The 27,991-nt window shown below is 40.6% G+C and overlaps 1 protein-coding gene across 1 annotated transcript; it reads left to right on the top strand.

The window, feature by feature from the left end:
• Positions 1-1,889: 1,889 nt before the first annotated feature.
• On the top strand, positions 1,890-3,506 carry LOC148341852 (uncharacterized). Its single transcript, XM_088288618.1, has 2 exons — positions 1,890-2,021; positions 2,101-3,506. The coding sequence occupies exons 1-2, from the start codon at positions 1,892-1,894 to the stop codon at positions 3,360-3,362; spliced, it is 1,392 nt and encodes a 463-aa protein (XP_088144744.1). The 5' UTR covers positions 1,890-1,891; the 3' UTR covers positions 3,363-3,506.
• Positions 3,507-27,991: the final 24,485 nt, after the last annotated feature.

A 27,991-nucleotide genomic window follows, 5' to 3' on the forward strand; every position in this document is an offset into this window, starting at 1 on the left:
TTCATTAAACCAGTTACAAAAAGAAACCCATTTGTGTTTGTCGTGCCTGCGGAGGGAGTTTCAGTGAAAACTCGACAGTGAAAACGCGTCTGTTTCACCAACGCAAGTGGACAGAAGATGACGCCGGAGACTGCTTCAACGCTCGTCGAACAGCACGATGGCCGCCTACGATGACGTCGTCACGTCAACGGCAAGAAGTGAACGCTAAGGTCAATTCGCATTTCACACACAAGCAAGACGGTTGCATAGGAGCTACAGTTACAGGAAGAAGCCACAAGAAGCTTGGACTGTTGTTAAGAAACTAATCCAAGGAAAGGGCGATTTTTGTAATTGTGCTATTTAGTTAGTGTGTGAGTAAAGTGTGGGTTGATTGTATAATAATTACAAATAACCACTAGGGATCAATATTTTACATGGTTTACATTGATTGGGAGTATTATATTGACTGTTCAATATGTGCACCGATTCCAAGTTAAAGTAAGACTGCATATCTGGAAACTAATCTTCATACAAATGATGATCCTACACAAGAAAGAGACCTGCTCCTTCTCAGAGCTGAATATAATAAATTGTCGGCTGATAGAGTAGCTAATAGTCTTTTGTGGTTGAGAAGGGCCTATTATGATCAAGGCGAGAAAGCGGGTAAGTTGTTATCTTGGCAAGTTAAAAAAAGACATACCGACAGAGCTATCAAGAGCATTACAACCCCATTGGGAAATATATCTATGGATCCATTGGAAATTAATGATACCTTTAGAGAATATTACCAATTTCTGTATAAATCCGACATGTCAAAAACACCAGAAGATCAAAATGAATTCCTGGATCTGTATCAGTTTAAAATATTACCAGATGAATTTAAAAAAGTACTTGATAGCGATTTAGAAATTGAAGAAATTTCTGAAGCCATTCAAAGTACAAAAAGTGGCAAAACTGGTGGAGATGATGGACTGCCCATTGAATTTTATAAAACTTTTAAAGAAAAGTTACTTACCCCTTTATTGAATATGTATAATGGCTCACTTCAAAGTGGGATACTCCCGCCCTCCTTGCGTCTGGCGATTATAACACTCATTTTGAAACCGGGAAAGCCCCCAATGGAATGTTCATCTTTTAGACCAATAAGTTTAATGAACTGTGATACTAAAATATTGTGCAAATTATTGGCTAAGAGGTTGGAAAAACACATACCATATCTGGTACATCATGATCAAAATGGTTTTGTACAGAAGCGTCAGGGATTTCATAATATACGACGGGTCTTGAATATAATACATGAAAAGTACAATACTAAGGATATGGCATTGCTGTCTCTAGATGCCAGACAGGCCTTTGATAGAATAGAATGGCCATATCTATTTAGTTTACTGCCGAGATATGGACTTGGTGCTAACTTTCTCAGATGGGTAAAACTGCTATATACTGGCCCGATGGCTAGTATATTAACAAATAACATTGCTTCAAAGCCAATCACTCTAGAACGATCTACTAGACAAGGATGCCCTCTATCACCTATGTTGTTCATTCTTGCCATAGAGCCCTTTGCGATGGCGGTTAGAACGCATACGAGTATAGAAGGGATTAATTTAGGGGGGCAGGAACATAAAATATCATTATATGCTGATGATGTCATTCTTTTTTTAACAAACTTACACAATAGCGTCCCAAGTCTTATTAGCTATATAGACATATATAAAAAAAAAAGAAATATTCAAGAGTGAAATAAAAAGGTTTAAATTAATATTGATATAATTTCACATATTAAAATAATTGAATAAATATTGTAGTATTAAATAAGCAATCTTAAATATACATTGAAATAAATTTAAAAAAAAATATTATGGTGTATCTTAGTTGAATTTGAATACATATTCCAGAAACGTCTGTGACCATGTCAGGAATGAAATCGGGCATCAAAAGGGAGGTTTACATCGTAGGACGTAATTTTGTGAAATGTCCCCATGGTCCGGTCCAAATCGGGGTCGCACGCATTGCTCCGTATGCGGCAGGCACAAGTCAAGGTACCACGGGAGAAAATAAGACAGTCGCCGCATGAGCTTTGACTGGTCCAAACCAAATTTGTCTTTTTGTGTCCTGCAGACGTCAGTGAAAACTGTCTCCGTTCTGTGAAAGAGGAGCCAGACTGGACTCACATCAAAAAGGAGGAGGAGGAGGAGATCAACAAGTCACCAGTGAACGTTCTCCCAATAAAGACTGAAGATGAAAACAAGGGTGAGCGTGAGGACAACAGAGGGGCGGAGCCTACAAGCAGCAGCTCAAGTCATCACGTGACAACAGAAGTTGATGAAGACCGCTGGGGACCATCAGAAGCACATAATGAGGACACATTATCAGACGCTCATGACGACGATGATGATGATGATGATGATGGGCAAGCTAAAGGTGAAAGGACATGTCACACTGACTCATTAACTTCAAAGCTGTCCTTAAAACCACACACAAGAAAACACAGTGGAGAAAAAATATTTTCTTGCTCAGTTTGTGGAAAAAGCTTCTCCCAAAAGTCGCATTTAACAAGCCACACAAGAACACACAGTGGAGAAAAACCTTTTTCCTGCTCAATTTGTGGAAAATGCTTCTCTGAAAAGTCAAATTTAAGAAGGCACACAAGAACACACACTGGAGAAAAACCCTTTTCCTGCTCAGTTTGTGGCAAAAGCTTCTCTGGAAAGTCTAATTTAAGAAAACACACAACAACACATAGTGGAGAAAAACCTTTTTATTGCTCAGTTTGTGGTAAAAGCTTTTCTATAAAATCACGATTAACAGAACATACAAAAACACACACTGCAGAGCCTCTTACTTGCTCAGTTTGTTGCAAAAGCTTCTCCCAAAAGTCGCATTTAACAAGCCACACAAGAACACACAGTGGAGAAAAGCCCTTTTCCTGCTCAATTTGTGGAAAATGCTTCTCTGAAAAGTCAAATTTAAGAAGGCACACAAGAACTCACAGTGGAGAAAAAACCTTTTCTTGCTCAGTTTGTGGTAAAAGCTTCTCTCAAAATTCAAGTTTAACAATCCACACAAGAACGCACAGTGGAGAAAAAACTTTTTCTTGCTCAGTTTGTTGCAAAAGCTTCTCTCAAAAGTCGCACTTAACAAGCCACACAAGAACACACACTGGAGAAAAACCTTTTTCCTGCTCGGTTTGCGGTAAAAGCTTCTCTGAAAAGTCACATTTATGGATCCACACAAGAACGCACAGTGGAGAAAAACCTTTTTCCTGCTCAGTTTGTGCCCAGAGTTTCTCTCAAAAGTCGCATTTACAAAGCCACACAAGAACACACAGTGGAGAAAAGCCATTCAGTTGCAGCATTTGTGCTAAAAAAAATCTTTTCTAAAAAGTGTGCTGAGAGACACAATTGTGCTGGTGAAAATTGCAGCGATCCTTGAAGCTTAAAAAAACTGAAGGAACTGAGTCTTTGTGGTAAGATGTAAATGTGATTTTGAATAAAATATGATATATTGAATTTTGCAAAGCTCTTTTAAATACATTAAGCCAATGTTGTCTTTTTAATTGTACCGAATGAAATGGAAAAGGTGTGAGAAAAAACGGTGCTTATGAAATCGGTGCCTTCCACAATCATCAATAAAATCACTTGTTCCACTTGCTCAACTGGCCTTCATTTTGCTGTGAAAAGGTGAAAAACAGAACTTGAAGTTGAACTATAAGAAGAACAAGAAAGATAAATGCAAGTAGTCTCAGTTTCTCTCAAAGATTTTGGAATGTCAAGAGTATATAATTTGTTCACATCTCTTATCTTATATTTGCCATGCTATATATTTAGATTTGAACTAAATGAATTTTAATCTATTTTGTATTCATAAAAATTAACAAATTTCCACAACGGTCAAATCAGTCACATTGACAGTTACAAGGAATTGGCAACCTGATGGCGACTGGCGTCAGCGTTTTTTTTTTTTGTCACCTCGGAGGAGAGGATCCGCATCACGCAGTTCGTTGCTGCTCGTCTGATTTGCAAAAGTGAATCACCGTAGTTTAATGAATACTGAAACGAATAATGAAATATTTAAGTTCCTAAATAAACACTAACATTTACATACTAAAACAGTGACATATTTCAATTTAAAATTCACAACCACATACTGAGTTAATTAAATTAAAAAAAACTTGTACTCAATATTGAACGAATTTTGAATGATAATGAATCAAATTTTAAGTATTATTTCATTCCATAAATAAATAAAATATTTGCACACATATTTAAATGAAGAAATATGTTGACAAATATTCAAGATTGAAAGAAAAATAATTTAAAAATATTTAAAGAATTTTTAAGTTTTAAAAAAATTGAATATATATTGTAGTATTACATACTAATCTTAAATAATTCCATGAAAATCGAATTAAATACTGAAAGAGGTAAAGAATAGTGAAAGAAAAAATCCTTAAATATTGACGTGCAATTAAATGGGAAACAACAAACAAATCCCTCATGAAAAATACAATTGATCAACATTTGTCAAACCACAACATGAAATTTTGACCAGACATATTTCTTTCTTGCATATTCTTAAACAATCTTATTTATTTTTTTCTTTTACTTTTTTAGTTACTTAACAGCTCAATCCATGTGAAATATCCCCTTGGGATTATAAAAAATATCCCATGCAAAATATAAAGAGCGACCTATTGTTTTTGAGGACAATCAAGGCACTTTTGCACTAGCGAAAAACCCTGCAAAAAGGCAAAGGCGCAAACTTGTTGACATAAAGTATCACTTTATCACGTCAACTGTTCATATTAGGAAAATAGATTTGGAATACAGTCCAACAGACAACATGGTGGCAGATAACAAAACCGGCAACAAGAGTTCATGGTTGGGAACTAAAATGTTTGTTCATGTGCATATGGTTTAAATCTTAACTTTTTCATATGTTGAAAAGATAACAATGATTTGCATCGTAAATGACGACATCTGTCGGTGAGTTGGTGACAGTGCTCCACAGAGCCAGCAGCCAATCATATCACAGCGGGGTGTGTCCTATTCTTCCGCTTTCGTGTGGAACAGACTGTAGTTTTCACGCAGGAAATCCATTCAGCGCTACTTTAAAAAAACGGCGCCATCTTTCATTCGTTTCGTCTCACAAATAGAAGCACACGAGTTATCGCCTAGCGGAGATCTCGTGCGGATTTGTTAAGATTGGCGTTTGAAAATGTGTGCAAGAACGACACCCAAGTACAAAGAGGAACTTTGTGGAATAAAAGAAGAGAACGAGCAACATCTTCAACTGCTGGACGAAGTTAGCAAGCAGCCTCGTGTTGTGCCACTCAAAGCAGGTTTGTACAGGTCTAACTCTCATTTGCTTTGTATAGAACGACTTTCTATCGTTAAAAATATGCATCACAACATTAAGTTGTTTGGGGAAATCGTTCAAGGTTATTAACGTTTTATTTTTAAATATTGCCTTTTACTTGCCGGTCTGCTGAACAATTGTTTATGTGAAATGTAATCCGTGCAGAAAATGTTTGCCAAAGAATAACCAATAGTGGGGGGTGAACTCCATGTTTTTCCCAGTATAAAATTTGAACTGATTATTTAACATTTTACATTTTCTGGTTTTTATATTTTGTTCAAGCAATTTCTTACGGAAGGAATTCTACCTGACTCTAAAAACTGCACACTGCGGCGAAAACATCAAATTATTTAGTTTTTTTAAAAATCAAGTACGTATTGGTCTTATTTATTTATGAACTTTGTACTGGCGTCGTCGGGTGAGAGTCAATGAACCTCGAGTGACCCTGCACAGTTTTGTGCACATCTGCGTAGTTCACCTCATCCAAACATTTAAAATACATCGCGCATGCTAGCTCGCGCATGCTAGCTCGCGGATGCCAGCACTGATCCTCTTCTGCCCTGACCATGTGTGGAACTGAAAATATTAGACAGCGAGCTAAACATTTTTCCAACAAAGGGGAGAGTCTTATTTCACGTTTTTATGGAAGTCCTTTTTGTGAAACTGCAAACAAATACAGAGAATGACAAAGAAAATGTGGATAAGTAAACAGATCGAAATATATATCCATGTATATATGTGTATGTATTGATGGATTTATATGCAAACACACAAAACTTGTGCTAACCTTGACTGTTATTGGATGAAATTATATTTCAAGAGACCAACCACAACAAAAGGAAACACAAAATACTGGCAGCTTAAATGTCGCAAAAAAGCTTGTAAAATAAACTGAAACTGAACTAATAAACATACTGCATAAAAATGTGCTTAATTATATATATTACTCACAGATTGTGCCAAAATTAGCTAAATCAAGGAGGATGCATTATGAAAGAAAATAAAGCCTTCTTCATTGACGTGTGTCTGTTCAAAATGGCGCCCGTGTTAAAAATAAATGCTTCCCCACTTGTCGCTGACGTCACATCTCTTCTAATTTCTGGGTCCAGAATAGATACAAATAAGGGATTGCTGCCAGTAGCGGCTCCTCAAACCAATGAGAGATGTCATGGCAACACATCTAATCGACAATGTTTGGGGGGGGATTTCACTGGTCACCTTCGAGTCACGGTTTCTAATCAAAACCAAAAATATCTCTGAACAGCTTACAAGCAAACAATGAAGCAAAGAAATAAAAATAACCCAAAACAAGTTTCTCTCATGCCATTCATATCCCAAATAAACAACACAAAAACAGTGCTGATGCATTCTGGGAGCCTCAGCCTATCAGATGGCTGGTAAGAAAGATGAGTGGTGTGCTTTGGGCAGTGTGTTTATATTTATTATTTTATATTTTTGCAGTCTGTTGTCTTAACCTGTGATGTTTCTTGCTTGCAAGAACATGAATCATAAGACAGACTACAACATCGTGGACAGCTGCCCTTTTGTCCAACTTTCTCCTGCACCATCTATGTCACAGTCAATTCGAAGCAAAGATGTCTCAGACTTTGGCCGGCAGGGTGTGCTAACATGCACGCTGAAATACCTCAAGGGGAACATGCCCAATGGTCGGGCGAGTTGCTCAGTCTATATAATAGGCGTGTTGCATTACAAGGCGCCTCGTTTGTTTTTGGGAAGATTTAGGATTTATGGTTGTGAAAATACGGTACCCATGATGAATCTCTAAATCTCTATCTCTAAATGCAAAATGAAATACTTGGAAACATATTTCACTTGAACGATTCCTATTCTATCAATGACATTATGTTGCAATGGCCCCCATCAATGTTAGGGTCCCACAACAGGTGTTCCATCAGACGCACACAATAACCTGTGTGTGCTAACTTCAGCTCGCTTCCAGAAACGTCTGTGACTATGTCCGGAATGAAATCGGGCATCAGCCGCAACGTGCTTCCTTTTTAAATGCTCGTTTATCACTGTTGTGCTGCTAGGAAAGGGAGGTTTACATCGTAGGACGTAATTTTGTGAAATGCCCCCATGGTCCGGTCCAAGTTGGGGTCGCACGATTGCTCCGTGTGCGGCAGGCACACGTCAAGGTAGCACGGTAGAAAATAAGACAGTCGCCACATGAGCTTTGACTTGACCAAACCAAATTTGTCTTTTTGTGTTCTGCAGACGTCAGACAAAATGATCTCTGCTCTGTGAAAGAGGAGCCAGACTGGACTCACATCAAAAAGGAGGAGGAGGAGGAGGAGATCAACAAGTCACCAGTGAACGGTGTCCCGATAAAGACTGAAGATGAAAACAAGGATGAAAGTGAGGACAACAGAGGGGCGGAGCCTACAGGCAGCAGCTCAAGCCATCACGTGACAACAGAAGTTGATGAAGACCACTGGGGGCCATCACAAGCACAAAATGAGGACACATTATCAGACGCTCTTGTCGATGATGATGATGAGGTTGACAATGGGCAAGCCGAAGGTGAAAGGGCATGTCACACTGACTCCTTAACTTCAAAGTTGTCTTTAAAACCGCACACAAGAACCCACGGTAAAGAAAAACCTCTTTCTTGCTCAGTTTGTGGCAAGAGTTTCTCTTTTAAGTCAGATTTCAAACGGCACACAAGAACACATAGTGGAGAAAAACCCTTTTCCTGCTCAGTTTGTGGCAAAAGTTTCTCTCAAAAGGCACATTTAACAGAACACACAAGAACACACAGTGGAGAGAAGCCTTTTTCCTGCTCAGTTTGTGGCAAAAGCTTCTTTCAAAAGTCAAGTTTGAAAAGGCACACAAGAACACACACTGGAGAAAAACCTTTTTCCTGCTCAGTTTGTGGCAAAAGCTTTTCTGTAAAATCAATTTTAACATGTCACACAAAAACACACAGTGGTGAAAACCCCTTTTCCTGCTCAGTTTGTGGTAAAATGTTCTCTCTAAAGGCACATTTAACAGAACATACAAGAATACACAGTGGTGAAAAACCCTTTTCCTGCTCAGTTTGTGGCAAGAGTTTCTCTCAAAAGTCAAGTTTAAAAAGTCACACAAGAACTCACAGTGGAGAAAAGCCTTTTTCCTGCTCAGTTTGTGGGGAAAGATTTTCTTTCAAGTCAAATGTAGTTAAACACACAACAACACATAGTGGAGAAAAACCCTTTTCCTGCTCAGTTTGTGGCAAGAGTTTCTCTCAAAAGTCAAGTTTAAAAAGACACACAAGAACACACACAGGAGAAAAACCTTTTTCCTGCTCAGTTTGTGGTAAAAGCTTCTCTGATAAGTCAACTTTAACATATCACACAAGAACGCACAGTGGAGACAAGCCATTCAGATGCAGCGTTTGTGCTAAAAAATTCTCCACTAAACAGCATGCGGAGAGTCACAATTGTGCTGGTGAGAATAGCAGCGATCCTTGAAGCTTAAAAAAAAGAAAACAAAAAACAGAAGGAACTGACTCTTTGTGGTAAGATGTAAATTTTGATTTTGAATATATGATAAATTGAATTTTGCAAAGCTTTTTTATTGACTTTAAGCCAATGTGATCAGTGCCAGAAGAACCAATGTGTCTGAGTGATGATGATTTGTTTTGGTGTTTACATCAAACATGTAAATAAAATAAATTGCCTTTGCCTGGAATAACATTTTTTAACATTATGCTTTTCAGTTGTCTTTTTAATCGTACCTAATGGAAAAGTTGTGAGAAGAAACGGTGCTTATGAAATTGCTGCCTTCCACAATCATCAATAAAATGACTTGTTCTACTTGCTCAACTGGCCTTCATTGCTCTAAGAAAGGGTGAAAAACATAAGAAGTTGTACTATAAAAAGAAGAGGAAAGAGAAACGCAAATCGTCTCAGTTTCTCTCAAAGGTTTTGGAATGTCAGCAGTTGGCAATCTGATGGCGACTGGAGTCAGCGTTTATTTGTCACCCCGAAGGAGATGATCCGCATCACGCAATTTGTTGCTGCTGTTGTTGTTGTTGAGCAACGAGATAATTCGGGCCAATTGTATCTCGTTGTTGCCAGGACCTCTTCGTTGGGCCCAACACCTCGTGAAGGTGGTTCCTGTAGTTAGGCTGCTGTTGCTGCGCGTCTGAAGACTGAAATGAAATGAAATATTTAAGTACAGACGCTCCCCTACATACGAACATCCGTGTTACGAGCAACGGTACATACAAACATATCTGCGCGTATGTCAAAAAATGTTCGGAAAGAGGTGCTGTAAGTTAGCTTTTGTATTGCGCGCCTTTTTCCGAGTAGTGCTTCTTTCCGCCGCTAATACCGATGCTTGACGCTGTGAGAGCTCACCAAGCATCCACCTTCCTGATGAAAAAAATGAAGAAGAATACTCTGCAATCGTCGTTAGAGCGCTTCTTTCAGCCAGTTTCGAGTAAATCCTCCAAGGAAGATACTTATCAACCCTCATCTTCTTCCTACATTGAAGTTACGAGGAGGAAGTAACTTCTGAAGCCCATTGCGGTGATGACGAAGACCCTTTCATGTTATAAAATGCTCCTCTTCCTCCATCATCTCCTTAAGCATCGGGTACATCTTCCAAAAGTAAGTTAAACTTCATTTGATTTATCTTATTACGTACATGTACTTCCTGTGCATGTGTTTCTCTCTCTCTCTAACATTCGTAGTACAGGACTGTAGCTATTCTCTCCATTTTATTAAATGTTTTTTTCAGTACAAACCAATACAGGTTACTTATACAAACCTTAAACATACTTATATAAACCTTCAATATACTCATATAGGCCTTAAACATAAATTATAAGACAAAATATAGCGCTAAAGCAACTTACAAACAAATTCAGCTCACGAACGACCGTTCGGAACGTATCTCGTTCGTAAGTTGGGGAGCGTCTGTACTTAAACGAACGCTAAAATATTTTTTAAATCATAAAAAAAGTGAAACATTTCAATTTAAAATTCGCAACCACATACAGAGTAAATTAAATTAATAATAAAATAGAAACATTTACTCAATATTGAACAAATTGAAGAGTCCTAATTTTGAAATGAAATTTAAATATTATATTAATTCAATAAATATTTTGGCACATTTAACTGAACAAATATTTTGACAAATACTCAAGATTGAAATAAAAAGTATTTAAAAACATTTGTATATTTTTTTTACATGTTAAAATAATTGAATAAACATTGTTGTAATCTCAATCTAAAGGATCTAAATCAAGACTAGCAAAACGTTCCGTTAAAAATAGTGTCTGGGCATTTTTGTTCGTCATGACATGCAATGCACAACTCTGAGTGGTGACGTATGCTTATTAAAATAAATAAATAAAACACACAAACAAAAAAGGTTTGCATATAGAACTCACGGAGCAATTTTATTGAATTCAAACAATGATATTTGAAAACAAAATTTTTTTGGAATGATTACAAAAGCAATAAGACCAGCATGTTAGAATGCAGAAGACCCTTCTATCGACTGTGTTTTTGAGTGTTCCCGGACGTCGTACTGTTGTAAAATGCGAGTGGACAGTAAACAGCCAATCAGAATCAGCCCTAGTGTCCGACTCCTGATTGGTTAATAATTGAGGTACAGTTTGCATCGTAAGCGTAAAACTGTGGCCGTGTCCAAATTAACAGGATGGGACCTCCGAAAGCTGCTATTTCGGCCGTGTGTTATCGTTTTCGGTGCGACGCCACCACACGTGGTGTCCAAATTCACGCTGTCATGTACGGCCTTCGAATCCAGCCTTGAAATCGGTATTCGTTTCCGTGGAGACGGCCCCAGAGCCAATGCCGCTTGGCGCAACACTTACATTATGCCCACATACGTTGCTCCGCTGTTCGACGCCGATGTGGCGCATTTACAGTGGATTTATATGAATGGATAATCGGCGCAAAAAGAATATTTGTATTAAGATTTCATTTTGAACAATGGAACCTGAACTTTTCTTAATTTTATTTAACTTTTTAGTTAACTTACATTTTGTTCTTGAGAGGAGAATCATGCTTTGCCATCGGAAAGTTGTCTTTTATCGAACAAATGAAGTAAGTTACAAATACGTCTACCAGCATTTTCACACTGGAACCAACATTGACAGGAAAATAAGTATATAACGTGATTGTTACCGAGAAACTAAAAATATAGCGAGTAAGATAACTTCAGTAGTACATGTGTTTGCTTCATAATAGAACGAACATCCATCCATCCATCCATCTATTATCCGCCGCTTATCCGGGATCGGGTTGCGGGGGCAGCAGCTTCAGCAGGGAAGCCCAGACTTCCCACTCCCCAGCCACATCTTCCAGCTCTGCTGGAGGGATGCCCAGGCGCTCCGAGGCCAGCCAGCGTGTCCTGGGTCGTCCCCTGGGCCTCCTGCCGGTGGGACATGCCCGGAACACCTCACCAAGGAGTTGTCCAGGAGGCATCCTAAACAAATGTCAGAGCCACCTCATCTGGCTCCTCTCTACGTGGAGGAACAGCGGCTCGACACTGAGTCCCTCCCGGATGGCCGAGCTTCTCACCCTATCTCTAAGGGAGAGCCCAGACACCCTGCGGAGGAAACTCATTTCGGTCGCTTGTATCCGAGATCTTGTTCTTTCGGTCGCGACCCACAGCTCGTGACCATAGGTGAGGGTAGGAACGAAGATCGACCGGTAAATCGAGAGCTTCGCCTTTTGGCTCAGCTCCCTCTTCACCACGACAGACCGATACAGCGTCCGCATCACAGCGGCGGCTGCACCGATCCGCCTGTCGATCTCTCGCTCCATCCTCCCCTCACTCGTAAACAAGACCCCAAGATACTTAAACTCCTCCACTTGGGGCAGGATCTCCTCCCCAACCTGGGGAGGGCATTCCACCCTTTTCCGACTGAGAACCATGGTCTCAGATTTGGAGGCGCTGATCTTCATCCCAACCGCTTCACACTCAGCTGCGAACGGCTCCAATGAGAGTTGGCGATCACTGCTTGACGAAGCCAACAGTACCACATCATCTGCAAAAAGCAGAGATGAAATACTGAGTTCACCAAACCGGATCCCCTCATCGAAACAAATCCGACTTACTGCCGGCAATGCGGACCAAACTTTGACATCGGTGGTACAGGGACCCAACTGCCCGTATCAAGGGGCTCGGTACCCCGTACTCCCGAAGCACGCTCCACAGAACTCCCCGTGGGACACGGTTGAATGCCTTCTCCAAGTCCACGAAACACATGTAGACTGGTTGGGCAAACTCCCATGAACCCTCAAGGACCCCGTAGAGAGTGTAGAGCTGGTCCACTGTTTCACGGCCAGGATGAAAACCGCACTGCTCCTCTTGGATCTGAGCTTCAACCTCCCGACGGACCCTCCTCTCCAGTACCCCAAAGTAGACCTTACCAGGGAGGATGAGGAGTGTGATTCCTCTATAATTGGAACACACCCTCCGGTCCCCCTTCTTAAAAAGGGGGACCACCACCCCGGTCTGCCAATCCAGAGGCACTGTCCCCGATGTCCACACAATGTTGTAGAGGCGTGTCAACCATGACAGCCCCACAACATCCAGAGCCCTAAGGAACTCCGGGCGGATCTCATCCACCCCCGGGGCCTTTCCACCGAGGAGCTTGTTAACCACCTCGGTTACTTCAGCCCCTGAGATAGATGAGTCCACCACGGAGTCCTCAGGCTCTGCTTCCTCAATGGAAGGCGTGTCGGTACAATTGAGGAGGTCTTCGAAGTATTCTCCCCACCGACTCACAACGTCCCGAGTCGAGGTCAGCAGCACCCCATCTCCACTATAGTGTTGATGGTGCACTGCTTCCCTCTCCTGAGACGACGGATGGTGGACCAGAATTTCTTCGAAGCCGTCTGGAAGTCGTTTTCCATGGCCTCACCGAACTCCTCCCACGCCAGAGTTTTTGCTTCGGCAACCACCGAAGCTGTATTCCGCTTGGCCAGTCGGTACCTGTCAGCTGCCTCCGGAGTCCCACAGGCCAGAAAGGCCCGATAGGCCTCTTTCTTCAGCCTGACAGCATCCCTTACCGCCGGTGTCCACCAGCGCGTTCGGGGGTTGCCGCCATGACAGGCACTGACCACCTTATGTTCACAGCTTCCATCGGCTGCCTCAACAATGGAGGCACGAAACATGGTCCACTCATACTCAATGTCCCCCGCCTCCGCCGGTACGTTGTCAAAGTTCTGGTGGGAGTTGAAACTCTTTCTGACGGGGGATTCTGCCAAGCGTTCCCAGCGGACCCTCACAATACGTTTGGGTCTGCCGGGTCGGACCGGCATCGTACCCCAACCTCGGAGCCAACTCACCACCAGGTGGTGATCAGTTGACAGCTCCGCCCCTCTCTTCACCCGAGTGTCCAAAACATGCGGCCGCAAATCCGATGACACGACTACAAAGTCGATCATCGAACTGCGGCCTAGGGTGTCCTGGTGCCAAGTGCACATATGGACACCCTTATGCTTGAACATGGTGTTCGTTATCGACAATCCATGACGAGCACAGAAGTCTAGTAACAGAACACCGCTTGGCTTCAGATTGGGGGGGGCCATTCCTCCCAATCACGCCCTTCCAGGTCTCACTGTCATTACCCACGTGAGCATTGAAGTCCCCCAGCAGAACGAGGGAGTCTCCAGGGGGAACGCTCTCTAGCACACCCTCCAAAGACTCCAAGAAGGGTGGGTACTCTGAACTGCCGTTTGGTGCATAAGCACAAACAACAGTCAGCACCCGTACCCCCACCTTAAGGCGGAGGGAGGCTACCCTCTCGTCCACCGGGGTGAACCCCAGTGTACAGGCGCCGAGCCGGGGGGCAATAAGTATGCCCACACCTGCTCGGCGTCTCTCACCTTGGGCAACTCCAGAGTGGAAGAGTTTCCAACCCCTCTCAGGAGGACTGGTACCAGAGCCTAAGCTGTGTGTGGAGGTGAGCCCGACTATATCTAGTCGGAATTTCTCTGCCTCGCACACCAGCTCAGGCTCCTTCCCCGCCAGAGAGGTGACATTCCATGTCCCAAGAGCTAGTTTCTGTAGTCGGGGATCAGAGCGCCAAGGTCCCTGCCTCTTGCCGCCACCCGACTCACACTGCACCCGACCCCTTAGGCCCCTCCCATATCTATATTAGGCCATTTAAAAATACATGACTTTTTTTTTTATTTCAATGTAAATTTAAGCTTGCTTATGTAATACTACAATATTTATTAAATTATTTTAATATGCAAAATTATATCAATATTAATTTAAACCTTTTTATTTCACACTTGAATATTTCTTAACATATTTGTTCTTTTGAATTTGGATGCAATTTAAATCATTCCATCCATCCAGCCATTTTCTGCCGCTCATCCGGGGTCGGGTAATTGAATTAATTTAATACCTAAGTATTTTTTATATTTCAATATTTATTTCAAGATTAACTCTTCTCAATGTGTTCAATATTTATAAAATGTTTCTATATTTCTTATTAATTGCATTAAGTCTGTATTTTGGTTTCCAATTTTAAATTTTAATATTTCCCGATTTCATTATATAAGCAATCCAAAGTATAAAAAATATAATATAGCATGAAAAAAGTATTTTGTATATTTGACAAAATTATAGTTTTTCCGAAGTGAGATTCTGCTTCGCAACAAACCCCAAACGCTTGATAGAGCTCAACCTAGAAAGAGAAACTGAGACTGCTTGCGTTTCTCTTTGTTGTTCTTTTTATAGTTCAACTTCTACATCTGTTTTTCACCTTTTCACACAGCGTAATGAAGGCCAGTTGAACAAGTGATTTTATTGATGATTGTCGAAGGCACCGATTTCATAAGCACCGTTTCTTCTAACACCTTTTCCATTAGGTATGATTAAAAAGACAACTGAAAAGCATAATGTTAAAAAATGTTATTCCAGGCAAAGGCAATAAATTTTATTTACATGTTTGATGTAAACACCAAAACAAATCATCATCACTCAGACACAATTCACTGATCACATTGGCCTTGTGTCAATAAAAGAGCTTTGCAAAATTCAATTTCATCATATTTTATTGAAAATCACATTTACATCTTACCACAAAGAGTCGGATCTTTCATTTTTTTTTCTTTTTTTAATCTTCAAGGATCGCTGCAATTCTCGCCAGCACAATTGTGTCTCTCAGCTCCCTGTTTAGTGACAAATTTTTTAGAACAAACGCTGCAACTGAATGGCTTGTCTCCACTGTGTGTTCTTGTGTGGTTTCGTAAATGCGACTTTTGAGAGAAACTCTTGGCACAAACTGAGCAGGAAAAAGGTTTTTCTCCAGTGTGTGTTCTTGTGTGATCTGTTAAAATTGACTTTACATTAAAGCTTTTGCCACAAACTGAGCAGGAAAAGGGTTTTTCACCACTGTGTGTTCTTGTGTGTTCTGTTAAATATGTCTTTTTCGAGAAGCATTTTCCACAAACTGAGCAGGAAAAGGGTTTTTCACCACTGTGTGTTCTTGTGTGTTCTGTTAAATATGTCTTTTTCGAGAAGCTTTTGCCACAAACTGAGCAGGAAAAAGGTTTTTCTCCAGTGTGTGTTCTTGTGTGGATTGTTAAATGCGACTTACGCAGGAAGCTTTTGCCACAAAACGAGCAAGAAAAAGGTTTTTCACCACTGTGTGTTCTTGTGTGGCGTGTTAAATTAGACTTGTCAGAGAAACTCTTGCCACAAACTGAGCATGAAAAAGGTTTTTCTCCACTGTGCTTTCTTGTGTGATATGTTAAACCTGCCTTTTGAAAGAAGCATTTTCCACAAACAGAGCAAGAAAATGGTTTTTCACCACTGTGTGTTCTTGTGTGGCTTGTTAAATTAGACTTGTCAGAGTAACTCTTGCCACAAACTGAGCATGAAAAAGGTTTTTCTCCACTGTGTGTTCTTGTGTGGATTGTTAAATGAAACTTTCGAGAGAAGCGTTTGCCACAAACCGAGCAAGAAAATGGTTTTTCTCCACTGTGTGTTCTTGTGCCCAGTTTTAAAGACAGCTTTGAAGTTAATGAGTCAGTGTGACATGCCCTTTCACCTTTGGCTTGCCCATCATCATCATCATCATCATTGTCATGAGCGTCTGATAATGTGTCCTCATTATGTACTTGTGATGGCCCCCAGTGGTCTTCATCACCTTCTGTTGTCACGTGATGACTTGAGCTGCTGCTTGGAGGCTCCGCCCCTCTGTTGTCCTCACCCTGATCCTTGTTTTCATCGTCAGTCTTTATATGGACAACGTTCACTGGTGACTTGTTGATCTCCTCCTCCTCCTCCTTTTTGATGTGAGTCCAGTCTGGCTCCTCTATCACAGAAAGGAGATCGTTTTCACTGACGTCTGCAGGACACAAAAAGACAAATTTGGTTTGGCCAAGTCAAACCTCAGGCGGCGACTTTGTCTTATATTGTTTCTACCCTGCTACCTTGACTTGTGCCTGCCGAACATGAATCAATGCGTGCGACCCCGATTTGGACCGGACCATGGGGGCATTTCACAAAATTACGTCCTACGATGTAAACCTCCCTTTAGCACAGACATGTCCAAAGTCCGGCCCGGGGGCCAAATGCGGCCCGGGGTCAAACTTCATCTGGCCCGCAGCCTCTGTAATAAAATTAATACATTCTGGCCCGCACATATACAGTGCTTAGTTCGCTCTCTTCTTAATTGCTGTTCCTAATTTACCCACTAGAGGCAGTACCACTCTGCGACATCACCCCAGGTGACCTTTACCCCCAAGTTCTAAAATGGCGACAATAAACAAAAAAAGGAAAGTTGACTGAGAGCAATATCAGTGCGCAAACAAAGTACGCATTAGATAGGAAGTCTTTGGCTGAAGAGTTCACACAACGCTTTCGGGATTTTGCAGCTATTGAGAAGGATATGTCTCTTTTTTCATCACCTTTCTCCGTGGACACAGAGAATGTTCCAGCCCAGCTGGAGCTCATTGAGCTGCAGTGTGACGCCGAGAGCCGCAGTCGGCACCGGCAACTTTCTCTCGACAACTTTTACCAACAGATGGATAAAGGAAAATGCTGAGCTTGTTTGGGTCGACGTATTTGTGTGAAAAGACATTCTCGGTTATTAACTTAAATCAGAGTCGCGTGAGGACACGGCTCACAGACTCTCACCTCGCGCATCAATACCACTGCCTTTGAGCCAGACCTGGCCTTTGTGCTGCAGTCCAGATCTCAGTATCACCCGTCACATTAATGCAGGCAAGTCATTTGTCATTTAAATAACTGACTTAATTTTGTTTTGTTCAGTCACAAATTTAGACAAGTTGTCGGTTTTCATTCCAGAATAAAATGTTCATTCAACATTTATATTTGATGATATGTCATGTATATCAAATTAGCCCTTGCACTTGTGGATAATCATTTCTGTAATTCAAAAATTCTGTGAACATTGAACTCCCATGATGAATAATTCATGTTCAAATATTATTTGCACTCAATACTATAATTAGTTCTGTTTAAGAAAAAAAGTTAAGCAAATATTCAATTGCATGTGATGTTCATGTTTCAAATGAACCAAAATACATGCTTGATGGTTTAAATGAAAATAAAAAAGCAAATGTGAAACACAGAATCACTTGCTGAAATGTGTTTGAATATATTGTTCTTTATGTAGTTAATGTCAGCCGAGGTCGGCCCTCCCACATTTTACAACATCAAATCCGGACCCCTTTGCAAAAAGTTTGGACATCCCTGCTTTAGCGGCACAACTGTGATAAACGAGCATTTAAAAAGGAAGCACGTTGCGGCTGATGCCCGATTTCATTCCTGACATAGTCACAGACGTTTCTGGAAGCGAGCTGAAGTTAGCACACACAGGCTATTGTGTGCGTCTGATGGAACACCTGTTGTGGGACCCCAACATATTGATGCAGACCACTGGGGGCCATCGCAACATAATGTCATTGATAAAATAGGAATCCTTCAAGCGAAATATGTTTACAAGTATTTCTTTTTGCATTTATGGATAGTTTCATCGTGGGTACTTTTTGCTTTCATGATAATCTGGATCCCAAAACAAATTAAAGGGGCCCTGGAATCAGAGTCGCTATTTATTGTATGATTTACGTTTGTTTGTTTTTTTTTACCCAAAATGACATTTATCCTGCGAGTAAGTTCCGACATTACCCTTTTTATTTGTATAAAATTTCAGTTTTGAAATAAATTTTAAAACAAAATTACGTTTGAAGAGTAAAAGTTCTTACACATAAGCATTAAGCAACAACACTTTCACTCTGACTTTCATGTTGACATATTTGAATAATGACTGTATATTTTAAAGTTATCCAATATGTATTCAAATTCGACGAAGATACACCAAAATATTATGAGTTCACTGAATTATTTTGTAACCGCAATGATGTATAACAGCCAGAGGGTGTCAGTAATGAGTAACAAAGTAACACAATACCTCCCACTGTTCCGTCATCATTGTCTTTTGCATACATTATCAAGAACTATGAGTTGCAGTCGAGATGCAAACCACCTGGGCCACAGGAACTTTATTACCCGGAACTAAATGTTCCTGGCCTTGTTGGTGGAAAAGGGGGTTGTGACGTTCTCCCTTTTTAAGCCCATAGTAAGCCAAAGATGCAGATGCATTACTTGCAGCATGCGCTTGTTCACTGATGAGATCCGTGCAACCCTGGGTGGATGCATTAAATGTATTTTAAATGTTTGGATGGGGTGAATCTACGCACATGTGCACAAAACTGTGCAGATCCACCGGAGGTTCATTGACTCTCACCCGACGAAGCCAGTACAAACTTAATAAATGAATAAGACCATTACGTTCTTGATTTATTTTAAAAACTTAATATTTTGTGTTTTATCCACTAAAATTGATCAACCGCCATTAATGTTTTTGCCGCAGTGTGCACATTTTTTAGAGTCAGGCAGAATTCCTTCCGGGAGAAATTGCTTGAACAAGATATAAATACCAGAAAATGTAAAATGTTAAATCAGTTCAAATTTTATTAAAAAAATACATGGAGTTCACCCCCCCTATTGGTTGTTCTTTGGCATATATTTTCTGCACTGATTTCATTTGGCAAAAACAAATGTTCAGCAGACCTGCAAGTAAAAGGCAATATTTAAAAATAAAGCGGAAATAACCTTGGACGCATTTCCCCAAACAACTTAATGTTGTGATGCATATTTTTAACGATAGAAAGTCGTTCTTTACAAAGCAAATGAGAGTAAGACGTGTACAAACCTGCTTTGAGTGGCACAACACGAGGCTGGTTGCAAACTTCGTCCAGCAGTTGAAGATGTTGCTCGTTCTCTGCTTTTTTTCCACAAAGTTCCTCTTTGTACTTGGGTGTCGTTTTTTCACACATTTTCAAATGATAATTGCAAAAAATCCGCACTTGATCTCTGCTTGACGATGAGTCATGTGCCTCTTTTTGTTAGCGGCTAGCTAGCTAACAAGCTAAGCTAACTACGCCGAAAAGCATCAACGCGCGAAGATGAGGTTTTCGGGACATAAAGACTTAATGAATTATGTCGTAGTCCTTTAGAGTAGCACTGGACATCCTTTGAGAAAATTACAGTCAGTTCCACACGAAATCAGAAGAATTTAGCGGTGGGTGTTTTTGTTCCGGTGTGGACGGGTCGGTGGATGTGGTCGAGGTCCTTCGGAAGCTGCGCGCTTGCTTATGACGTCATGCTTTAAGCGCGTATTTTCCAAATATATTTCTTTGCCTCAGTGGGTTTTTTACACCTGGCTGTTCTCTTTTAATATATATTCTATGTAATATTTTAATTCGGTTGATAAAAAAAATGTAACAAAATAATTAAAATAACGCCACATAAGCGAGTCAGCTCCGACGTCACTTCCCCCTATGCCCGGAGAAGCCGCTGCTGCAAGAGCAATGGGACGTTTACGTTTCTCCTACCGAACTTGCAACAATGCTGTGGTTCACTCGGGCTGCAAGATTGTATGAATATAATGTCTGCATATACTAGCAGTGCTTCTCAATTATTTCACGCCCGCCCCTACCAAGAAGAAAAAAGATTCGCGCCCCCCCACCACCATTTTTTTCTGTCTTTGTAGATTGAGATTAGATTGTCAATAAAATATCCCTTAACTAAGCTAAATTGCTAAGAAATATAATTTTGAGAATTATTATTGTGAGGATCTCGAAACTCAGTACTCTGTTGTGCAAATATTGATGATGACAAATATTTACTCATACGTTTTTTGTAAAATCTTTATTCACAAAAGCAAACCAAACACAGTTATTAATACCAAAATCCATGCGATACATCTAATTTGAAGTACTTAGCACCTGCCATGTCACTCAAGATTTCTTCACGCTTGGGAATCTGATAATGTTCTCTTATATGAAAAAAATCAGTGCCTACCTTCTGCCAGGGAGTTGTGGGAAGGTCAGCTACTAATACGTACATAATTTAGAAAACACAAAAAGAAGAGCCAGGGGGATTTTAAACAAAAATTCTTTGTAAATAACATAAAGCAACAGCTTTAGTATGTTTACGATACGTTTTTTTAAAAAATAATTTTATGGTTACTATACGTTTTTTTAATGGTTACTGTAATGTTCCGTCTTCTATCTTAAGAAGTCACGCAGGCAACGTGATGCTGCAAGCTTGTGTCTCTTTATTTACTGACTTGCATTCTCGTCTATGTGCAGACACACTTGTTCGTCTGGTAACCAAAACACACATCGGGCAATACTGCCAACTAGTGGCCAATGATATAACTGCTATCATTACATCTCCCTTTCAAACGTTAAACAATGCCTTTGCTTTTTTTTCATTATTATTATTTTTTATTAATATTATAATAATTTTGTTTTGTTATCAATTATTTTCACTTCTTATCAATATCTATCCATTTTTTACGACAACAAGCATCTCTACAACAATTTTAGCAACAATCACACAACATTAAACATTTTCAATCAGCCTGTCCGGTTGTCGTCTAACTCTTGTTGATCTTCGAAGAGGTTCAGTAATCCCAGAAATTGCTGGTGGCTGAGGTCTGTGCTCCTTCGATGTATCCACCTGCTTTGCAGCCTCAGCCGCATCAGAAGATTTCTTCCAGTCCTCGGGAACCTTCAGAAGACTCCTCCTGTTCCTCCTCACTCTTTGTCCATGCTTTGTTTCCACAATGTAAGATCTCGGTCCGGCTTCGATAAGGACAGTCACTTTTCTGTCCCAATGAGGTCCCTCGATCCTGCAGTGTCTTTCTCAGAAAGAGGTTCCAGATGTTTTGTAGCTCTGTCATATGCAATTTTCTGTTTGAGTTTGAGCATTCTCTTATTTTCAATCCAAATGTTGTTGTCATGTCCTAGTGGTATTTGTGGAAGCGTGGTGCGAAGCTTACGGCACATGAGTAGCTCAGCAGGCGAAGAAGCTCCCCACTCCAGAGGTGCAGCTCTGTAACTCAATAGGGCAAGGTAAGGATCAGATGCATCATCCTTGGCCTTCCTTAGCAGTCTCTTGATGATTTGCACTCCCTTCTCAGCCTGGCCATTTGCCTGTCGGTATAAAGGGCTTGAAGTGATGATGTGAGCCTCAGCCTCCTCCGCCGTAACGCAGTCCTTGATGTCACTGTTATGGTGCGGCGCTCGGGATAACGCATCAGCAAGCACTATGTATTTTCCAGGCGTGTATATTAGCTCAAAATCATAGCGCTGCAACGTCATCATGCGTTGAATTCTGGGCGTCATGTCATTGAGATTTTTCTTCCTAATTGAAATCAGTGGCTTATGATCAGTCTCTGCTATGAACGTGGGCAGTCCATAAACATACGTGGGAAATTTGCCACATCCAAACACTAAACCCAGTGACTCCTTTTCGATCTGAGCAGAGCGTTTTTCAGTCTCTGACATTGACCTGGATGCATAGGCTACAGGTTGCCATGTGTCTCTCGCCTTTTGCAGCAGTACGGCACCTAGCCCATCTGTCGACGCATCCGTGGAAATTTTGGTTGGTTTTGATGGATCAAAGTAGGCAAGGACTGGCTCAGCTGTCACAGTTCTCTTTAGATCTTGCCATGTTTTGTTGTCCACTCAAAGACTACGTTGTGATGCAGCAGCAAACTTAGGGACTTTGTTCTTGAAGAGAGGTTTGGAATGGACTTGCCCCGGAAGTTTATCATCCCCATTGCTCGCAGAAGTCCTTTTTTTTCGGTTGGAGCTGGCATGTCCAGTATTGCTTGCACTTTGGTCCCGTCAGGCACCACTCCATCTGCTGTGAGCTTGTCTCCCAAGAATGTAAATTCTGTAACTCCAAACAGACATTTCTCTCGTTTTATTTTAAGTCCATTAATTTTAACTCTTTGTAGCAGTTCCTCAAGTCTCTCATTGTGTTCTTGTTCCGTGTTTCCCCCACACAACCAAATCATCAATGTACACACGGGTTCCTTCCAGACCTTCTATGATTGACTCCATAGCTCTGTGAAAGATCTCAGGCGCAGATTTTATGCCAAATGGCAGTCTCAGAAAACAGAAACGCCCAAATGGTGTGTTGAAGGTGGTGTACCTGCTGCTTTCGGTGTCCAGCTTCAGCTGCCAAAATCCATGCGATGCATCTAATTTGAAGTACTTAGCACCTGCCATGTCACTCTGGATTTCTTCACGCTTGGGAATCTGATAATGTTCTCTTTTAATGTTTTCATTCAGATCTTTGGGGTCGAGGCAAACACGTAACTCTGGGAAGTTCCTCTTTTTAACACACGTGATGGAATTTACCCAGTCGGTGGGTTCTTCCACTTTCTCTATGACTCCGATCGGTGTCATTCTGCTCAGTTCCTTTTTTAATCTCTCTTTGAGAGGGGCTGGAACTCTTCTCGGGGCATGTACTACAGGTTTAGCATCTTCCTTGAGCTGTATTTTATAAGTGTAAGGTAGCGTACCTTGTCCTTTGAAGACAGAAAAGTACTTGTTCCCTATACTCTTACTACCTTCACTCTTCAACACTTTGTTGTTCATATTGACATCCTTGCTGTTGATTTGGCAAATTCTTTTTACCAATCCAAGATCTTCAGATGTCTTGTCTCCAAGGGTTGACTCCAGTCCACTTGGCACAATTGTGAACGTTAATTTGTGTTGTCTTCCCTTTGCTGTCACTTTTAGCCTACAACATCCCTTTGTTTTTATTGGCTGATTGTTGTCGGTTTTCAATTTCACGGCCTTGTTAGACGGTTGCGACAGCCAATCAGATCACGAGTTGGTTACAGTGAGCCTTTTCGCTGGCCTTTTGCTGAGGGTGATGAACGCGTTTTGTGATTGGATACTCACTCGTGAGGGGGCAGCACGATGCCGAATCAACACACTCGAAAGTTGTAATTGGCGGCCGTTCGAAAATCTAAAATATATTCTTGCTTTTTTTTAACCACAATGGCCGAAGGAGGGAAAAGTGTGGATTTAATTGCAGATACACTTGCAAAGACATTTTCAAGTCGGACCTTTCAAGAGAAGCTATATCGTCCAACACTCACTCATGGTGCGTAAGTGTGTTTCTGGATATTATTTGTCCAGCCGTGGTGTCATAAATGATGGTATTTTAATGGGGATTCATTCAAGTTGGACAAAGAAGGACTTCACCTAAGTCACAGGTGTGAAATGCAGTGAAGTAACTTAAAAATTAAAAGTAAAAAACTTAAGATTGCTTAAGAATGTGCAAGAAAGAAAAATGTTGATAAATAAGGATATTTTCCAGGAGGTATTTATTTCTTTGTTGTTTATACATTCAATTCTATACTTATTTCAATATTTGAGTATTATTTTTCTTTCAATATGTAGTATATTTTGTCTTTGAAGTGTGGGTCCTTGCTGCCTTCCGGACAGGCAGCCGAGCAAGGCTGGATTGGTGATGGAAAAGAACTGGTTTCGAAAAAGATTTTATTCTCGTCACATGCTGATGTCAAAAGAAGTCTCCCCAAAAACGTGCGAGCCCCCTCTCAGACATTCCCTTCTTATAGGGAATGCCCAAATAGGACATGAATATCTAATTTTCCCTTGTTGCATATGCATTCCCATTCCGCTAGTCTTCGGGATTTCCGTCCAAAAGTCTCCCAGAGGGAGAGCAGATGCGTCTCCCCTTTGATACGACCAGTCTACTCGTGACCACCTTAAATTACTTCCAAACCCTTGAAGGTCACTGACCAGGCGAGAGAATTGCCCCCACCATAAACAATGCTCAGGCCTATTTTCTCTCAGGGCAGTATCTGGAACTTCAGAACCAAGACTCGTCACTTCTGTGAGCTCCAGTCCCTTCATAGTTTCATAAAGAGAATTACTTCCCATATCTATTTTAGGCCATTTAAAAATACACAACTTTTTTTTTCATTTATTTCAATTAATATTTAAGCTTGCTTATGTAATACTACAATATTTATTCAATTATTTTAATGTTAAATTATATCAATATTAATTTAAACCTTTTTATTTCACACTTGAATATTTCTTAACTTATTTGTTCATTTGAATATGTGTGCAATTTAAATCATTCCATCCCTCCAGCCATTTTCTGCCGCTCATCCAGGGTCGGGTTATTGAATTAATTTAATACTTAAGTATTTTTTATATTTCAATATTTATTTCAAGATTAACTCTTCTCAATGTGTTCAATATTTATAAAATGTTTCTATATTTCTTATTAATTGCATTAAGTCTGAATGTCGTTGCTAATTTTACATTTCAATATTTCCAGATTTCATTATATAAGCAATCGTAAAGTATAAAAAATATAAGTATTTTGTATATTTGACAAAATTATAGTTTTTCCGAAGTGAGATTCTGCTTCGCAACAAACCCCAAAGCAAATGAGAGTAAGACGTGTACAAACCTGCTTTGTGTTGCACAACACGAAGCTGCTTGCAACCTTCGCCCAGCAGTTGATGATGTTGCTCGTTCTCTTCTTTTATTCCACAAAGTTCCTCTTTGTACTTGGATGTCGTTCTAGCACACATTTTCAAATGATAATTCCAAAAAATCCGCACTTGATCTCTGCTTGGCGATGAGTCATGTGCCTCTTTTCGTTAGCGGCTAGCAAGCTAACAAGCTAAGCTAACTACGCCGAAAAGCATCAACGCGCGAAGATGAGTTATCGGGACACAAAGACTTAATTAATTATGTCGTAGTCCTTTAGAGTAGCACTGGACATCCTATGAGAAAATTGCAGTCAGTTGCACACTAAATCAGAAGAATTTAGCGGTGGGTGTTTTTGTTCCGGTGTGGACGGGTCGGTGGATGTGGTCGAGGTCCTTCGGAAGCTGCGCGCTTGCTTATGACGTCATGCTTTCAGCACGTGTTTTTCAAATATATTTCTTTGCCTCTGTGTATGTTTTTACCCCTGGCTGTTATATTTCAATATATATTCTATATAATATTTTATTTCGGTTGATAAAAAAAAAAAACTAAAATAACGCCACATTGGCGCGTAAGATCCGACGTCACTTCCGCCTTTGCCTCGAGAAGCCGCTGCTGCTCCAGCAGTGAGACGTTTAAGTTTCTCCTCCCGAACTTGCAACAATGCTGTGTTTCACTCGGGCTGCGAGATTGTATGAATATAATGTCTGCAAATACTAGCAGTGCTTCTCAATTATTTCACGCCCGCCCCTCCCAAGAAGAAAAAGATTCGCGCCCCCCCCACCACCAATTTTTTTTCTGTCTTTGTAGATTGATGTTAGATTGTCAATAAAATATCCCTTAACTAAGCTAAATTGCTAAGAAATATAATTTTGAGGATTATTTTTTGTGAGGATCTCGAAACTCAGTACTCTGTTGTGCAAATATTGATGAGATGATAAATATTTACTAATACGTTTTTTTTTTTAATCTTTATTCACAGAAGCAAACCAAACACATTTATGAATACCGAAATCCATGCGATGCATCTAATTTGAAGTACTTAGCACCTGCCATGTCACTCAGGATTTTTTCACGCTTGGGAATCTGATAATGTTCTCTTATATGAAAAAAATCAGTGCCTACCTTCTGCCAGGGAGTTGTGGGAAGGTCAGCTACTAATACGTACATAATATAGAAAACACAAAAAGAAGAGCCAGGGGGATTTTAAACAAAAATTCTTTGTAAATAACAAAAAGCAACAGCTTTAGTATGTTTACGATACGTTTTTTAAAAATAATTTTATGGTTACTATACGTTTTTTTTAATGATTACTGTAATGTTCCGTCTTCTATCTTAAGAAGTCACGCAGGCAACGTGATGCTGCAAGCTTGTGTCTCTTAATTTACTGACTTGCATTCTCGTCTATGTGCAGACACACTTGTTATTTAGTTTCTTCAATTTCTGGAGTTCAGGAAGTACAAATACAGATATCTGGGCGGCTTTTTCTTAATCTCACGAGAAACTGCACTCGGGCGAGCACAGTCGAAAAATGCGCACCATCTTTCAGCCCAGCTTCAGTTTTTATAGGAGTTTTTTATTTCAAGGGTCATGTCGGTTGAATCGGTTGAATCGGTTGAATCGGTCGTCCTCGCTCCCTCCCACGGCACGGGTCCACGTCCAAGTGAAGGTCCTCCCCAGGTTAGTCATCGTCTGGATTGTTAATTCCTGTCTGGTCCCCAAGACTGGAACGACAAGGCTGGCCTTCTCCGGCGGGTAGTCTCTCCGTCTCTCCAGCTGGCATTGCTCTGGAATCTCGTCGGTGTGCATGTGTGCGTGTGTATGTGCGTGTGCTCCGACTGTCTTTCGGAATGTGTTTTTCTTTTGATAGCGTCTGTGTGAGTCCTCCAGTGCCCAATTAGGAAGTATTTTAGCCATTACAAGTTAACTATTGGGTATTTTCGCTCTCACTAGTTAACTAGTGTAGGAAATCATGTCACTAGTTAACATGTTGGAATAATCCACGTTTTACTATTTAACATGTTGCTGAAAATGAGTCACTAGTCAGAGTTTTTGTGCAACTAGTACAACAATAAAGGACATCACTAGTGTGGCTGAATGTATAACTAGTGCTGGAAAAGACCGCACTAGTGAAATACGCCAATGTCTGATATCAAGGATATGGAATTAATGCTCATATGCGCGGATCAGGTGAAGTACGCACATGTGCACAAAACTGTGCAGGGCCATCGAGGTTCATGACTCTCACCCGACTACGCCAGTACAGAAATAAATAAGACCAATACGCACTTGAATTTAATAATTTGTGTTTTATCCACGAAAATTGATCAACCGCCATTGATGTTTTCGCCGCAGTCTGCACAGTTTTCAGAGTCAGGTAGAATTCCTTCCATAAGGAATTGCTTGAACAAGATATAAAAACCAGAAAATGTAAAATGTTAAATAATCAGTTCAAATTTTAGACTGGAAAAACATGGAGTTCACCCCCCACTATTGGTTATTCTTTGCTTTGTTTTAAGATTCCACAGTTCCTGTCAAATAAATCTTCATCTTCCCGTGTGCATCAGTATCTTCCCAGCACTTGTCCCACTGAGATCACTCGGCAGACTGACCCAAAAGACAATTTATTTTCCAGACTATCTCATTGATCTTCCCTAACTGCTGAAAATTCCACAACAATCTGGGGTCAGACGCGGGATTGTTGAAGATCCGCCGGTGAAATTCAGGACGCTGGCGGGTGACCTCCAGGGTTCAATTCAGACAGCAGCAGCAACAAACTGCGT

Source organism: Idiotropiscis lumnitzeri, chromosome 2 (assembly GCF_059441095.1).
Source record: "Idiotropiscis lumnitzeri isolate Australia: NSW breed Sydney's pygmy pipehorse chromosome 2, RoL_Ilum_1.0, whole genome shotgun sequence".
NCBI lineage: Eukaryota > Metazoa > Chordata > Actinopteri > Syngnathiformes > Syngnathidae > Idiotropiscis > Idiotropiscis lumnitzeri.

Coding starts and splice junctions, on each gene's coding strand:
- LOC148341852 (XM_088288618.1), top strand. CDS start 1,892: ATGTCAGGAATGAAATCGGGCATCAAAAGGGAGGTTTACATCGTAGGA. Junction 2,022..2,100: donor TGCGGCAGGCACAAGTCAAG/GTACCACGGGAG, acceptor TGTGTCCTGCAG/ACGTCAGTGAAAACTGTCTC.